General features: G+C 54.4%; 1 protein-coding gene across 2 annotated transcripts in view; it reads right to left on the reverse strand.

Annotated features, from left to right (window-relative positions):
- The window catches only part of CORO2B (coronin 2B), a 38,936-nt gene extending 24,713 nt beyond the window's left edge, over positions 1 to 14,223 (reverse strand). The window contains exons 1-2 of one of the 2 annotated variants that reach the window (XM_054387790.1): positions 14,182 to 14,223; positions 4,307 to 4,507 (exon numbers count right to left, since the gene is read on the reverse strand). In XM_054387790.1, coding sequence (XP_054243765.1) covers positions 4,307 to 4,507; positions 14,182 to 14,196 — 216 coding nt within the window. In that variant the 5' untranslated portion in view covers positions 14,197 to 14,223. Of the gene's footprint in view, positions 1 to 4,306; positions 4,508 to 4,647; positions 4,687 to 14,181 lie in introns of those variants that run through there. The other variant, XM_054387791.1, reaches the window with a different exon arrangement.
- Positions 14,224 to 15,855: the final 1,632 nt, after the last annotated feature.

Genomic DNA, 15,855 nt, shown 5'->3' on the forward strand with positions numbered 1-15,855 from the left:
TTAAAGTTGCATGAGCAGGAGATGGGAGGATTCATGTGGGCACTCGTGCAAAGAGCTGGAGAACATCTGAGCTGGGGAAGGAAAAGCACAGTGTGGTGGGGAGAAAGGATCTGTGCTGCAAAGAGGGGTGGTAATGCAGAGGTCATAGAATCATGGAATGTCAGGGTGGGAGGGAGCACAAGGATCATCTTGCTGCAAACAGGAGTGGTAGTGCAGAGGTCACAGAAACATGGAATCATGGAATACCAGGTTGGGATGGATAACAAGGATCACCTGGTCCAACTTTTCTTGGCAAAAGCCCTGTCTAGACAGGCTAGCCTAGCTCCTGTCCAGCTCAACCTTCAAACTGTCCAACACTGGGAACTCTCATCCCTTCCCTGGGGAGATTATTCCAATGGCTGATTGTCCTTGGGAACAATTTACTCTTGTGTCCACTAGGAATCTCCCCAATGAACCCACCACCCCTCATCTTTTCCATGGGACTCCTTGCCAAAAAGGAGTCACCACCTTCTTTGCAGCCACCCCTTAAGTGGGGTAAGGTCGCCCTGGAGCTTTCTCTTCTCCAGGCTGAACAAGCTCAACTCTATCCACCTGTCATCACAGATGGGAGATTCCACCCCCTTGATCATTGTTGTGGCCTCCTCTGGACCTGCTCCAACAGGTCCATGTCTCTCCTTGAGCTGAGATGTGCCCTGCTGGCACATGCTTCATGGAAGATGCCAAAAACACTGGAGCAAAGAGAAGCTTTCAACCAGGATCCCATTTACTTCCTCAAGCCTTCACTAAGGCATCTACAAGTCCTCCCTTCCCCACACCAGAAAACCCCAGGAAAGGGCAGCAGAAGCTTTATGGTGGGTTGAAATTACCTCCCCCCAGCAAGATAAAATTGCCAGACCAGCTCAGGTGGAAGCAAATGAAGCTCTGTTTGCAAGCACAACTGCAATCTAAATATGAAATGCAGCCAACATGTACAAAATATACAACATTTACAGGTGTTTACATTTTATAAATAGCACAAGAAAACCCCTGGACAAGCCAGGGGGTTACCAACAGCTTCCCCCTCCCTGCTCCCTCCTCTCCCCCTGTACACAGGACAAGAGAAAGAGCAGAGAATCACAGAAACATGCAGGTTGGAAGAGACCCTCAGGATCACCAAGTCCAACCCATGACCCTACTCTACAAGGCTCACCCCTAAACCACATTCCCAAGCACCACATCCAAACCTCCTTGAAACACATCCAGGGTTGGTGACCTCCCTGGGCAGCACATTCCAGTGCCTGACCACTGTTGCTGGGAAAAACTTCTTCCTAATGTCCAGTCTAAGCCTACCCAGTTGCAGCTTGAGGCCATTGCCTCTTGTTCTATCACTACTTATCTGGGAGAAGAGACCAACACCAGCCTGTCCACAACCTCCTTTCAGGTACTTGTAGAGAGCAATGAGGTGGTTGTTAGTACTTAACCACAACAAAGAACACAGCCAAGGTCAGCAAAGCCAGGAGAAGCCAGAAGTTAGTCTCTGCCAGAGTGGGGGAAGCCAAAAAGAGAGGGAGTTAGTTTTCTACAAACTGACTTTGTTAGTAGCCAGCCCAAAGGGATTATTTAGACCTTCTCATTCTTCTCTTGCACCCAAGAGTGATTCATTTACATTCTGTCACTTGCTGACAGTGCTCTTAGACCTTCTCATTCTTCTTCTCTTGCACCCAAGAGTGATTCATTTACATTCTGTCACCTGCTGACAGTGCTCTCTGTGCCCTCATCCAGGTCATCAACAAATATATTGAACAGTACTGGTCCCACTACTGACCCCTGAGGGACTCCACTGGACTCAGGCCTCCACCTAGACTCTGTCCCATTGACCACAACTCTTTGACTTCTTTCCTTCAACCAACTCACAGTCCACCTCACTACCTGATCATCCAGACCACACTGCCTCAGCTTAATTGTAAGGATGCTGTTCAAGATGGACTCAATGATCTTCAAAGGTCCCTTCCAACCTCTAACATCCTATGACCTGTGGGAAATTTTCCTAGGAACTGCCTAAAACTACCACCAGCCTCAACCCACACCATTCCAGCAGGGAAGACAGAGCCTGCATCCCCATGCTCAGGGACCAGGCTGGGGTCAGCTCCTGTGGGTGCTGAGCTCTGTCCTGGTTTGAGGCCAGACATTACCCTCAGAGGAGCAAAAGAATGACACTCACGCAAATGGACTGGAGAGTGATGGAAAGTTTAAGTGGAAAAGCAATTAGTGCTTTACAGAAACTACAAAGCATAGTGGCAAAGATATCCCAAAGAGTAGAGTCCCTTCTACAATACCCAAAGGCCTCCCAACTCTTCCCTTCTCCCTACCTGAGAGTCTACCCAAAACCCCCAGGGCTCTTTCTTCCCTCCCCCCCCTCCCCCTGCTAGGCTAGTCTGAGGCTGGCCAGGTCTGAGACTGCCCCCACCCCTGCTTCTCCTCCTGGCATTAGGTCCAGACAGGCCTAAGATGCCTTGAGATACTCCCCCACTGTTACTCAATAGAGAGCATCTCCCATGTGAGCAGAGAGGGAAGAAAGAGGAAGAGAAGGACTTTGCAGATGGATTTCTGGGTAGAAATCCGCTGAGGTTGGACACTCAGGACACATTTCAGTGGTTCACAGTGATAGGACAACGAACAATGGATTCAAACTTGAACACAGAAGATTTCAGCTCAACATGAGGAGAAACTTCTTTAAAGTGAGGGTGACAGAGCCCTGGAACAGGCTGCCCAGGGGGGTTGTGGAGTTTCCATCTCTGGAGACTTTCAAACCCCACCTGGATGCATTCCTGTGCAGACTACCCTGAGTGATCCTGCTCTGGCAGGGGGGTTGGACCTGATGATCTCTTGAGGTCCCTTTCACCCTCTGCTATACTGTGAGACTGTGGTGGAATGAGAGGAAACAGCTTCAAGTTGCACCAGGGCAGGTTTATGTTGGACATTAGAAGAAATTCCTTCACTGAAAGGGTTCTGAAAGCCTGGAACAGGCTGCCCAGGGAAGTGGTGGAATCCCCACCCCTGGAGGTGTTTCAAAGCTGCAAAGAAGTGGTGCTGAGGGCCACGCTTTAGCCCCAGCCTCTTGAGGTCCCTTCCAACCTCTGCTATGTTGTGTGTGATGGTTTGAAATTGTCTTTTTGCTTTTTCTTCTCAAAGTTCAAGCAGAGAAACCGAAAGAGTGTAAATAAGTCACTATTGGGTATAGGAGGGCAAAATAATGATTTTTCTAAACACGTCCATTGGATAGAAAGAAATGTTTAAGAACCACTACTCAAAACAAAGTAGGGACAGTGGGAGTGGGGAGTTTGCTTCCTTGCTGGGCTGTCTGGCTGCTGCTGCTTCTTCTCTTCTGGCTGAAGACAACACACTGACCTTGGTGAGCTAAGTTAACAGCCTCTTTGCTTTTAACTAACTCTGCTTTCTGCCAGGGGAGTCTGGGGGGAGGAGGCCCCTGGGAGAGAGCCCCCTTGGGAGGTTCCCTCAGGGGAAGCAAAGGGAGCTTGGTTGTGCTTTTCTGTTGATTGTATCTATTTGCAAATGTTGTGAATTGTGTCTATTTGTACACATTCACTGCATCTCACCATGGATTGTAGTTCTGCTTGTGAATACAGCTCTCATTTGCTTTCCAGACTGAGCTAGCCTGGTTATGGTCAGTGTGTGTGTGGGGAATTTCAGCTCACACTGACACACCACTGCATCTCACCATGGATTGTAGTTCTGCTTGTGAATACAGCTCTCATTTGCTTTCCAGACTGAGCTAGCCTGGTTGTGGTCAGTGTGTGTGTGGGGAATTTCAGTTCACACTGACACACCACTGCATCTCACCATGGATTGTAGATCTGTTTGTGAATACAGCTCTCAGTTGCTTTCCAGACTGAGCTAGCCTGGTTATGGTCAGTGTGTGTGTGGGGAATTTCAGCTCACACTGACACACCGCTGCATCTCACCATGGATTGTAGATCTGCTTGTGAATACAGCTCTCAGTTGCTTTCCAGACTGAGCTAGCCTGGTTATTGTTGGTGTGTGGGGGAATTTCAGTTCACACTGACACACCACTGCATCTCATCATGGATTGTAGATCTGTTTGTGAATACAGCTCTCAGTTGCTTTCCAGACTGAGCTAGCCTGGTTATTGTTGGTGTGGGGGGGGGAATTTCAGCTCACACTGACACACCACTGCATCTCACCATGGATTGTAGATCTGCTTGTGAATACAGCTCTCATTTGCTTTCCAGACTGAGCTGGGGCTCAGTCCAGGGGGCACCCAGCCTGGAGTGCCGCAGGCTCTTACCTGCTGGATGGGGATGACGAGGAAGGAGCCGCCGCCGGCGCTCTCGGTGACGATGGCGAGGAAGCGCGCGTTGACGGCGCAGAAGTGGTTGTCGTGGACGTTCTTGGTGATGGGGATGCCGTCGAAGCAGTGCTCCCGGCTGGCCACCTTCCCGTAGACGTTCCGGAACTTGGAGCTGCGGTACTGCGGGCGCCATGACATCTGTGGGCAGACACCACCGCGTGAGGGGGCCCCAGTCGCGGAACGGGGACCGGGGTGCCGGGGGGAGGCTGCTGGGCTTGGAGGAGAGCTTGGAGACTACTGAATCCAGCTGCTCGCCAGCCCTACTGCTGGGCCCCTACCACTGAACCATGTCTGGAGAAGAGAAGGCTGAGAAGGGATCTGATCAATGTCTATCGATATCTGAGGGAGGGGACAGGCTCTGCTCAGTTGCACCCTGTGGTAGGACAAGGGGCAGTGGATATAATCATAGAATCATAGAATCAACCAGGTTGGAAGAGACCTCCAAGATCACCCAGTCCAAATGATCACCCAGCCCAACTGATCACCCAGCCCTAAGCAATCAATGGCACTAAGTGCCTCATCCAGGCTTCTCTTGAACATCTCCAGTGATAGGGACTCCACCACCTCCCTGGGCAGCCCATTCCAATGAGCAATCACCCTCTCTGTGAAGAACTTCCTCCTAACATCCAGCCTGTACCTCCCCTGGCACAGCTTGAGACTGTGTCCTCTCCTTCTGCTGCTGGTTGCCTGGGAGAAGAGACCAACCCCCACCTGGCTACAACCTCCCTTCAGGTAGTTGTAGACAGCAATGAGGTCTCCCCTGAGCCTCCTCTTCTCCAGGCTGAACACCCCCAGCTCCCTCAGCCTCTCCTCATAGGGTTTGTGTTCCAGACCCCTCACCAGCTTCATCAACCTTCTCTGGACATGTTCAAGCAACTCAACATCTCTCTTGAATTGAGGAGCCCAGAACTGGACACAGGACTCAAGGTGTGGCCTGACCAGTGCTGAGTACAGGTGACGAATAAGCTCCCTTGACCTGCTGGCCACACTGCTCCTGATGCAGGCCAGGATGCCATTGGCTCTCCTGGCCACCTGGGCACACTGCTGGCTCATGTGCAGCCTACTATCAACCAGCACCCCCAGGTCCCTTTCTGCCTGGCTGCTCTCCAGCCACTCTGTCCCCAGCCTGTAGCACTGCTTAAACTACAGCACAGGAGGTTCCACCTCCACATGAGGAGGAACTTCTTCACTGTGAGGGTCACAGAGCACTGGAGCAGGCTGCCCAGAGGGGTTATGGAGTCTCCTTCTCTGGAGACTTTCAAGACCCATCTGGATGCATTCCTGTGTGACCTGTGCTGGATTCTCTGGTCCTGCTGTGGCAGCAGGGTTGGACTCGATGATCTTCAGAGGTCCCTTCCAACCCCTAACATCCTGTGATCCTGTGATCCTACGTCCCTCAGCACCACATCCAGACAGTTTATAAACACCTCGAGGGATGGTGACTCCTCTGCCTCCCTGGGCAGCCTGTTCCAGTGCCTGAGAACCCTTTCTGGGAAGAATTTTTTCCTAATTTCCAACCTGAACCTGCCCTGGCACAACTTGAGGCCATTTCCTCTTCTCCTGTCACTTGCTGCACGACAATAAGGTTGCAACATGCCTCACTATGAACTGTTCCCCAGTGGATTTCCAGTTGCAGACCAGTGCTGCAATAGGGATTCTGCCTAAGGAGGCAGGGCAGGGTGGGGACAGCCTAGATGTACAAACATAGAATCACAGAATGGGTTGGGTTGGAAGGGACCTTAAAGATTTTCTAGTTTCAATCCCCCTGCCATGGGCAGGGACACCTTCCACTAGCCCAGGTTGCTCAAGGCCTCATCCAGCCTGGCCTTGAACACCTCCAGGGAGGGGGCATCCACAACCTTCCATGTGCAACCTGTTCCAGAGTCTCACCACCCTCACTGGAAAGAATTTCTTCCTCATCTCCAGTCTAAATCCGCCCTCTTCCAGCTCAAAGCCATTGGTCCTTGTCCTATCACCACAAGCCTTGGTAAAAAGTCCCTCTCCAGCTTTCTTGTAGACCCACTTCAGGGTCTGGAAGGCCACCAGGAGGTCTCTCTGGAGCTCTCTCATCCTGTCCCCATAGGGGAGGGGCTCCAGCCCTCTGACCATCTTTGTGGTATCAGGTAGTGATAGGACTGGGGGGAATGGAATAAAGCTGGAAGTGTGGAGGTTCAGGCTGGAAGTGAGGAAAAAGTTCTTCCCCATGAGAGTGGTGAGAGCCTGGAATGGGTTGTGCAGGGAGGTGGTTGGGGCCCCATCCCTGGAGGTGTTTGCAGCCAGGCTGGATGAGGCTCTGGCCAGCCTGATCGAGTGTGAGGTGTCCCTGCCCATGGCAGGGGGGTTGGAACTGGCTGCTCCTTGTGGTCCCTTCCAGCCCTGACTGATTCTATGATTCTATGACCCTGCTGCAACAGTTCCATGCCCTTGAGAAGATAGGAGATGCCTCCTGGGTGCAAGGCACAACTCACCAGCGGCATTGAAAGGTCGTCCACGGCTGCAGCATTTAAGCTGATCTCCTTTTGAGCATGAAGTGCTCATCTGGAAGAAGCAGTGCTGCCACTTCATGTGCACATGACAAATGAATTATGACTTTTAATGTGATGACTTGGAAATGGCTTGGTCTGGGCCACGTGGAAGGAGCATCGGGGCGGAACAAGAGCACTTAGGCAGGGCTGGAGCATCAGGAGCTGGTGCGTGGTGTGCTCAGCTGTCTCAGCTTATTTTAGACTCATAGAACCATAGGATCACAGGATCAGTTTGGTTGGAAGAGATCTCTAAGATCACCAAGTCCAACTCTTAACCCAGCACTGCCAGGTCACTGTGAAACCCTGTCCCTCAGCACCACTACTCCACAGCTCTGAAGCCCCTCCAGGGGTGGGGACTCCACCACTGATCTAGGCAGCCTGGGACAGGCTGAAATTGTTCCTCAGGTCCAACATAAACCTCCCCTGGGGCAATTTGAAGTTGTTTCTTCTCATCCTATCACCTGTTCCTTGGGAGAATACTCTGACCCCCACCCCATGAGTTGGTGATGATTGAAAAGAGAGAGATTCAGGCTGCAGAGAAGGGTCTGAGAAGGGACACTGAAGGTGGTGAGACCCTGGCCCAGGTTACCCAGAGTGCTGGGAGATGCCCCATCCCTGGAACCATTGCAGATCAGGCTGTCTGGGGCTCTGAGCAACCTGCTCTGGTTGCAGATGTCCCTGCTGACTGCAGGGAGATTGGATTAGATGACCTTGAAAAGTTCCTTCCCACCCAAACTTGGCTGATGTGAGCAGATCCCATATCCACCCAGCGTATCCCAAGCCCCAGGTGCACTTCCCATCCCACACTGGGAGGATGCACAGCAGCACCAGGACTGGAGGAGATGATGCTGTCAGCAATTCCTGGGCTGCAAGGAAAAAGGAACACAGATGCTTCAGGATCTGACCCAAAACATGAGCAGAGAGGCATTTTTTGCCTGGAATAGTTTCTGGAAAAATGCAGACTCAGATCCAACAAAGCTCTGGGAATCTTTCCCAAACCTACCCTAGCAGGGCAAGGAAAAACACCCCAGCCACAGCCTGAGGAGTGGCTTTCACCAGCTTCACTCCATCTTACAGCTTCCTTTGTCTGACCAGATGAGTTCCTATCCCAAAGTAATTGAATTTTTAAATTAAATTATTAAAGCACAAAATTTGAAGTGATTCTTTTTTTAAGCTCTCCACTCGCTTTGTTGTCCCAGGATTTGGCTCTCATTTCTGCCATCCCTCTGCTTCTACTTTGGACCTAGTGGAAAAATAATCCCCAAATTCTACCAAAAGGGCTTAATTCCAGCAAAATTGCTTCATCATTCCCCCTCTAAACCTTTCGGATCCCTCACAGGGTATTTCCATGCAGGAGAAATCCCATGGATCTACAATTTCCTGCAAGGAGGTTGGACCCAGGTGGAGCTTGGTCTCTTCTCCCAAGGAACAATGGACAGGACAAGGGAAAACGACCTGAAGTTGCCCCAGGGGAAGTTTAGTTTGGATATTATGAGTAAATGCATGCCCAGGTGGCCAAGAAGGCCACCAGCATCCTGGCTTGGAGCAGAAATAGTGTGGCCAGCAAAGCCAGGGCAGGATTGTCCCCCTGGACTCAGCACACCTTGAGTCCTGGGTTCAGTTTTGGGCCACTCACTCCAAGAAGGCCATTGAGGGGCTGGAGCAGGTCCAGAAAAAGGCAACCAAGCTGGTGAAGGGTCTGGAGAACAGGGCTGGGGAGGAGCAGCTGAGGGATCTGGGGGTGTTTAGTCTGCAGAACAGGAGGCTCAGGGCAGACCTCATCACTCTCTACAACACCCTGAAAGGAGATTGGAGCCAGGTAGATGTTAATCTCTTGTCCCTGGTCATAGGACAAGAGGAAATGCCCTCAATGCAGCACCAGAGGAGGTTTAGGTTGGACATTAGAAGAAACTTCTTGACTTGAAAGGGTTATCAAACCCTGGAATGGGGCTGAATCCCCATCCCTGGAGCTGTTTCAGAGCTGCAGAGATGTGGTGCTGAGGGCCATGGTTTAGCCCCAGCCTTGGTAAAGTTACAGAACAGTTGGACACGGTGATCTTAAAGGTCTTTTCCAACCAAAACAATTCTCTGATACTATGACTCCCTTCCAGAAACTTCTCCTGCCGTGTGGGGGGAGCAGAAATGAGTCTCCCACTATTTGCTGCCTCCAGAAATTGAGTTTCATGAGTCACTTCCAACCAAAGCACCAACCAAAGCACCCAGGAGGTGTGGGCTCACCCTTCACATGGATCCTCAGGTGTGTGCTGTTGATTCTCCCTCCCCACCACAATCCCCAGACAGGAGGCTGATGCTGCCTCCAGGCCCTCAACACTTTCCTATCTCTCTTGTTCCTTCCTGCTCTCCCTGTTTTATTCTTTCCCAAAGCTCTGGGCAAGTCTCCAGGAAGCTCCCACCATGCTGGGAGGAAGCAATAATCTCAAGTGCCTGTTTTCTTGGAGAAGTCCAGAGTTTCTTTCCTTTCACCTCAGTCAGTATTTCCTTCAAACATCACCCCAAGGCCCTGGGGGGATGCAGACAGCCCAGAAATGCTGTGAGAATCCCTGGCAAGGGGGCCCAGGACTGCCCAGAGCCAGCATTGTGCAGCAGGCAGATCCCAGACAATCCTTTTCCTGCAGATTTCTGAGTTTGGCAGCTGGAGGAGGCTTTCCTGTGCCAGAAATAACTCCCTGTGCCACGTGGGAGAGCTGGGAAGCTGGGGGAGGGGAGGGCTTCCTGGGGGTCCCAGCCCCACAGGCTGTGGGGAGCATCAGCCCTTGGACTGGGTGTGGGAGGAGTGGGGAGAAGCAGCTGATGGGGCAGCTTGATAATGGGGAAGGGAAGGGGAGGGGAGCAGAGGGGAGAGGAGGGGAGGGGAAGGGAGGGGAGGGGAGAGGAGAGGGAGGGGAGGGGAAGGGAGAGGAGGGGAGGGGAGGGGAGAGGAGGGGAGGGGAGGGGAGGGGAGAGAGTAGGAGGGGAGGGGAGGGGGAGGGGAGGAGAGGGGAGGGGAAGGGAGGGGAGGGGAGAGGAGGGGAAGGGAGGGGAGGGGAGGAGAGAGGAAGGGAGGGGAGGGGAGGGAAAGGGAGGAGAGGGGAGGGGAGGGAAAGGGAGGGAAGGGAAGGGAAGGGGAGGGGAGGGGAGGGAAGGGGAGGGGAGGGAAGGGGAGGGGAGGGGAGGGAAGGGAAGGGGAGGGGAGAGGAGGGGAGGGGAGGGAATGGGAGGGGAGGGGAGGGAATGGGAGGGGAGGGGAAGGGAGGGGAGGGGAAGGGAGAGGGGAGAGGAAGGGAGGGGAGGGGAAGGGAGGGGAGAGGAGAGGGAGGGGAGGGGAGGGGAGAGGAGAGGGAGAGGAGAGGAATTGGTTTTGTTGGAAAGGAGCTATGAAGTCATCAAGTCCAACCATCAACCTGAGGCCACCAAGGCCATTAAACCATGTCACAAATGGTATGTCCACAGGTTTCTTGAACCCCTCCAGGGATGGTGACTCCACCACCTCCTCCCTGGGCAGCCTGTTCCAATGCCTGACCACACTTTAAGGAAAGAATTTTTTTCCTCATGTCCAAACTAAACCTCCCCTGGCACAATTTCAGGCCATTTCCTCTCATTCTATCATCTGATAGTAGGGAGAACAGACCAAACCCCACCTCATGCCACCCTCCTTTCAGGGAGTTGTGGAGAGTTTCAAATAGGCAACAGTTTTGCTGCCTACGTTAGTTAAGCATGAAGAAGAGGGTGGCCAGCAGGTCCAGGGAGGCTTCTACCCTTCTGCTCTGCCCAAGGGAGGCCATATCTGGAGTCCTGGGTCCAGGTCTGGGCTCCCCAGTTCAAGAGAGACAGGGAACTACTGGAGAGGTTCTGAAGATGCTGAGGGGCCTGGAGCATCTCTGTGAGGAGGAAAGGCTGAGAGCCCTGAGGCTGTTGAGCCTGGAGAAGAGCAGCCCCAGAGGGGATCTGAGCAATGCTCAGCAAGAGCTAAAGGGTGGGGGGCAAGAGGATGGGGCCAGACTCTTGTCAGTGGTGCCCAGGGACAGGACAAGGAGGAATGAGCACAAACTGGAAGCCAGGAGGTTCCATCTGAACAGGAGGAGAAAATTCTTTGGTGTGAGGGTGCTGGAGCCCTGGAGCAGGCTGCCCAGAGAGGTTGTGGAGTCTCCTTCTCTGGAGAGCTTCCAAACCCCCCCTGGCCATTGTGATGCTGGGCAAGCTGCTGTGGGTGCCCTGGGTTGGACTGGGTGGTCTCCAGAGGTCCCTTCCAACCCCACCCTGCTGGGATTCAGGGCTTCTGTGGTCTTCCCTCCACGTGCTGCTTTGCAGAGTCTGCTGCTCCCCGGGGTTTCCGGCCTCAGAGGGGACACTTTGGACAAACATCCTATTTCCTGACTGAGCCAGGGGAAGCTTTGGAAGCTGAGGAGGGGCTGGAGAGGACGGGGGGGATGCTGGAGAGGAGGGGGGGATGCTGGTGAGGAGAGGGGATACTGGAGAGGAGGGGGGGATGCTGGTGAGGAGGGGGGATACTGGAGAGGAGGGGGGGATGCTGGAGAGGAAGGGGGATACTGGAGAGGAAGGGGGATACTGGAGAGGAGGGGGGATACTGGAGAGGAGGGGGGGATGCTGGAGAGGAGGGGGGATACTGGAGAGGGGGGGGATGCTGGAGAGGAGGGGGGATGCTGGTGAGGAGGGGGGATACTGGAGGGGGGGATGCTGGAGAGGAGGGGGGGATGATGGAGAGGAGGGGGGGATACTGGAGAGGAGGGAGGGATGCTGGAGAGGAGGGAGGGATGCTGGAGAGGAGGGGGGGATGCTGGTGAGGAGGGGGGGATACTGGAGAGGAGGGGGGATACTGGAGAGGAGGGGGGGATACTGGAGAGGAGGGGGGGATGATGGAGAGGAGGGGGGATACTGGAGAGGAGGGGGGGATGATGGAGAGGAGGGGGGATACTGGAGAGGAGGGGGGGATGATGGAGAGGAGGGGGGGATACTGGAGAGGAGGAGGGGATACTGGAGAGGAGGGGGGATGCTGGAGAGGAGGGGGGATGCTGGAGAGGAGGGGGGGATACTGGAGAGGAGGGGGGGATGCTGGAGAGGAGGGGGGGATACTGGAGAGGAGGGGGGGATGCTGGAGAGGAGGGGGGGATGCTGGAGAGGAGTGGGGGATGCTGGAGAGGAGGGGGGATACTGGAGAGGAGTGGGGGATGCTGGAGAGGAGGGGGGATACTGGAGAGGGGGGGGATGCTGGAGAGGAGGGGGGATGCTGGAGAGGAGGGGGGATACTGGAGAGGAGGGGGGGATGCTGGAGAGGAGGGGGGGATGCTGGAGAGGAGGGGGGATACTGGAGAGGAGGGGGGGATGCTGGAGAGGAGGGGGGGATGCTGGTGAGGAGGGGGGATACTGGAGAGGAGGGGGGGATGCTGGAGAGGAGGGGGGATACTGGAGAGGAGGGGGGGATGCTGGAGAGGAGGGGGGATACTGGAGAGGAGGGGGGGATGCTGGAGAGGAGGGGGGATGCTGGTGAGGAGGGGGGATACTGGAGAGGAGGGGGGGATGCTGGAGAGGAGGGGGGGATGCTGGAGAGGAGGGGGGATACTGGAGAGGAGGGGGGATACTGGAGAGGAGGGGGGATACTGGAGAGGAGGGGGGGATACTGGAGAGGAGGGGGGGATGCTGGTGAGGAGGGGGGATGCTGGAGAGGAGGGGGGATACTGGAGAGGAGGGGGGGATGCTGGAGAGGAGGGGAGATACTGGAGAGGAGGGGGGGATGCTGGAGAGGAGGGGGGGATACTGGAGAGGAGGGGGGGATGCTGGAGAGGAGGGGAGATACTGGAGAGGAGGGGGGGATGCTGGAGAGGAGGGGGGATACTGGAGAGGAGGGGGGATACTGGAGAGGAGGGGGGGATGCTGGAGAGGAGGGGGGGACACTGGAGAGGAGGGGGGATGCTGGAGAGGAGGGGGGATACTGGAGAGGAGGGGGGATACTGGAGAGGAGGGGGGGATGCTGGAGAGGAGGGGGGGATGCTGGAGAGGAGGGGGGATACTGGAGAGGAGGGGGGATACTGGAGAGGAGGGGGGGATGCTGGAGAGGAGGGGGGGATGCTGGAGAGGAGGGGGGATACTGGAGAGGAGGGGGGGATACTGGAGAGGAGGGGGGATACTGGAGAGGAGGGGGGATACTGGAGAGGAGGGGGGATACTGGAGAGGAGGGGGGATACTGGAGAGGAGGGGGCGATTCTGGGATGCTTCTGACCCTGATGGGATTGCAGCTCAGCAACCCCCTCCAGCAGTGAGGTTTTGCAGGTGGTGCAGACGTTTCCCAGTCAGGGAGGAAAAGAGCCCTTCCCTAGAGGATTTCAACTTAAGAGAGACAAAGCAGGAGAGGAAAGGCTGCAAAAAGCCACCAGCCATTGTCCCATGCTAACCCTTCTGCCCTGTGCTTCCTTCTGGGGGGGATGGTGATGGTGCTGGGGGCTTTGCAGTGGTGTTTGCAGGTGGAGGCAGCCAGCATAGAATCAGAATCAGTCAGGGTTGGAAGGGACCACAAGGCCAGAGCCTCATCCAGCCTGGCTGCAAACACCTCCAGGGATGGGACCTCAACCACCTCCCTGGACAACCCATTCCAGGCTCTCACCACTCTCATGGGGAAGAACTTCTTCCTCACCTCCAGCCTGAATCTCCCCACTTCCAGCTTTATTCCATTGCCCCCAGTCCTGACACCCTAAAAAGTCCCTCCCCAGCTTTCTTGTAGCCCCCTTCAGATACTGAAAGGCCACAATAAGGTCACCTCAGAGCCTTCTCTTCTCCAGACTGAACAGCCCCAACTCTCTCAGTCTGTCCTCATAGGAGAGGAGCTCCAGCCCTCTGCTCATCCTGGTGGCCCTTCTCTGGACACCTTCCAGCATGTCCATATCCCTCCTGTAACAGGAGCTCCAGAACTGGATGCAGTACTCCAGGTGGGGTCTCAGCAGAGCTGAGCAGAGAGGGAGAATCACCTCCCTTGCCCTGCTGGCCACACTTCTCCTGCTGCAGCCCAGGCTCTGGTTGGCTTTCTGGGCTGCAAGTGCACACTGACAGCTCATGGTGAGCTGATGATCCCCCAGCACCCCCAAGTCCCTCTCCTCAGGGCTGCTCTCCAGCCAGTCACTGCCCAGCCTGGATTTGTGCTTGGGATTGCCTTGACCCAGCTGCAGGACCTTGCCCTTGGTCTTGTTGAACCTCATGAGGTTGGTTTGTGCCCAGCTCTCAGGCCTGTCCAGGTCCCTCTGGATGGATCCCTTCCCTCCAGAGTGTCTGCTGCACCACACAGCTTGGTGTCATCAGCAAACTTGCTGAGGGTGCACTCAATGCCACTGTCTATGGCACTGACAAAGATGTTGAACAAGCCTGGTCCCAGGACTGAGCCCTGAGGGACTCCACTTGTCCCTGGCCTCCACTGGGACATGGAGCCATTGACAGCCACATCCCTGCAGGTTGTTACCCTGCAGGGTGTTCTGCAGTCCTGCAATACAGATTTTTTTAATGAAACTTGCCCTTTTTTTGAGTAATTCCCTGCTGACCCTAATGCACATTTTTATTCTTTCCATCCCCTCACTCTCAGTGGGTCAAAGGCATTAATAAAAAAAAAAAAAATCTTGAGTTGTTGGAGTCATTTCCATCCATCTCCAGAAGCCAATGAATGTGCCACCATTTACAAGGCTCATTCTACTTCTGCATTGGTTTGGGACTCCTCCTTTTTTTCCTTTCATAGAATCAAGAATCATAGAATCAAGAATCATGACCAAACTCTTCCCTTCTGATAGCTTGAGAAGAACCTCCATGAGAAAGGAGAATAGGAGGAAGTGCTTTGAAACACTGGGAATGGATGGAAGCTTGAAGAGGAGAGATTTAGACTGGAGATTAGGAGGAAATTCCTTCCAGTGAGGGTGGTGAGACACTGGAACAGGTTGCCCAGGGAGGTTGTGGATGTTCCCTCCCTTGGAGGTGTTCAGGGCCAGGTTGGATGAGGCCTTGAGCAACCTGGGTTGGTGTGAGGGGGTTGGAACTGGGTGATCTTGAAGGTCCCTTTCAAGCCAAACCCTTCTATGATTCTATGAAATGAGGCAATAAAATAAATCACAGCCTTAACCATGATCTTCAGCACCAACCTCCAGCCTCACCTAACAAGCAGGGGCAGAGAAATTCGTGGCCCATTTGTGGCTCACTGCAATGTTGTCCTTATTTAAGTGCCTGAGGGGGAGAACATAGACCAGAAACCACCAGCTGGAAGGTGGAAATAAGATCATAGAATGGTTTAGCTTGGAAAAGACCTTCAAGCCCAACCACCAACCCCACCACAGCCATTCAACCACATCCCAAAGTGCCATGGCCACACATTTCTTCAACACCTCCAGGGGTGGTGATTCCAGCACCTCCAGGGGTGGTGATTCCAGCACCTCCAGAGATGGTGATTCCACCACCTCCAGGGATGGTGATTCCACCACCTCCGGGGATGGTGATTCCACCACCTCCAGGGGTGGTGATTCCAGCACCTCCAGAGATGGTGATTCCACCACCTCCAGGGATGGTGATTCCACCACCTCCGGGGATGGTGACTCCACCACCTCCGGGGATGGTGATTCCAGCACCTCCAGGGGTGGTGATTCCAGCACCTCCAGGGATGGTGATTCCAGCAACTCCAGGGGTGGTGATTCCAGCACCTCCAGGGATGGTGATTCCAGCACCTCCAGGGGTGGTGATTCCAGCACCTCCAGGGATGGTGATTCCAGCACCTCCAGGGGTGGTGATTCCAGCACCTCCAGGGATGGTGATTCCAGCACCTCCAGGGGTGGTGATTCCAGCACCTCCAGGGATGGTGATTCCAGCACCTCCAGGGATGGTGATTCCAGCACCTCCAGGGGTGGTGATTCCAGCACCTCCGGGGATGGTGACTCCACCACCTCCAGGGGTGGTGATTCCAGCACCTCCAGGGATGGTGAC

Source organism: Indicator indicator, chromosome 16, assembly GCF_027791375.1.
Source record: "Indicator indicator isolate 239-I01 chromosome 16, UM_Iind_1.1, whole genome shotgun sequence".
In the NCBI taxonomy this organism is placed as follows: domain Eukaryota; kingdom Metazoa; phylum Chordata; class Aves; order Piciformes; family Indicatoridae; genus Indicator; species Indicator indicator.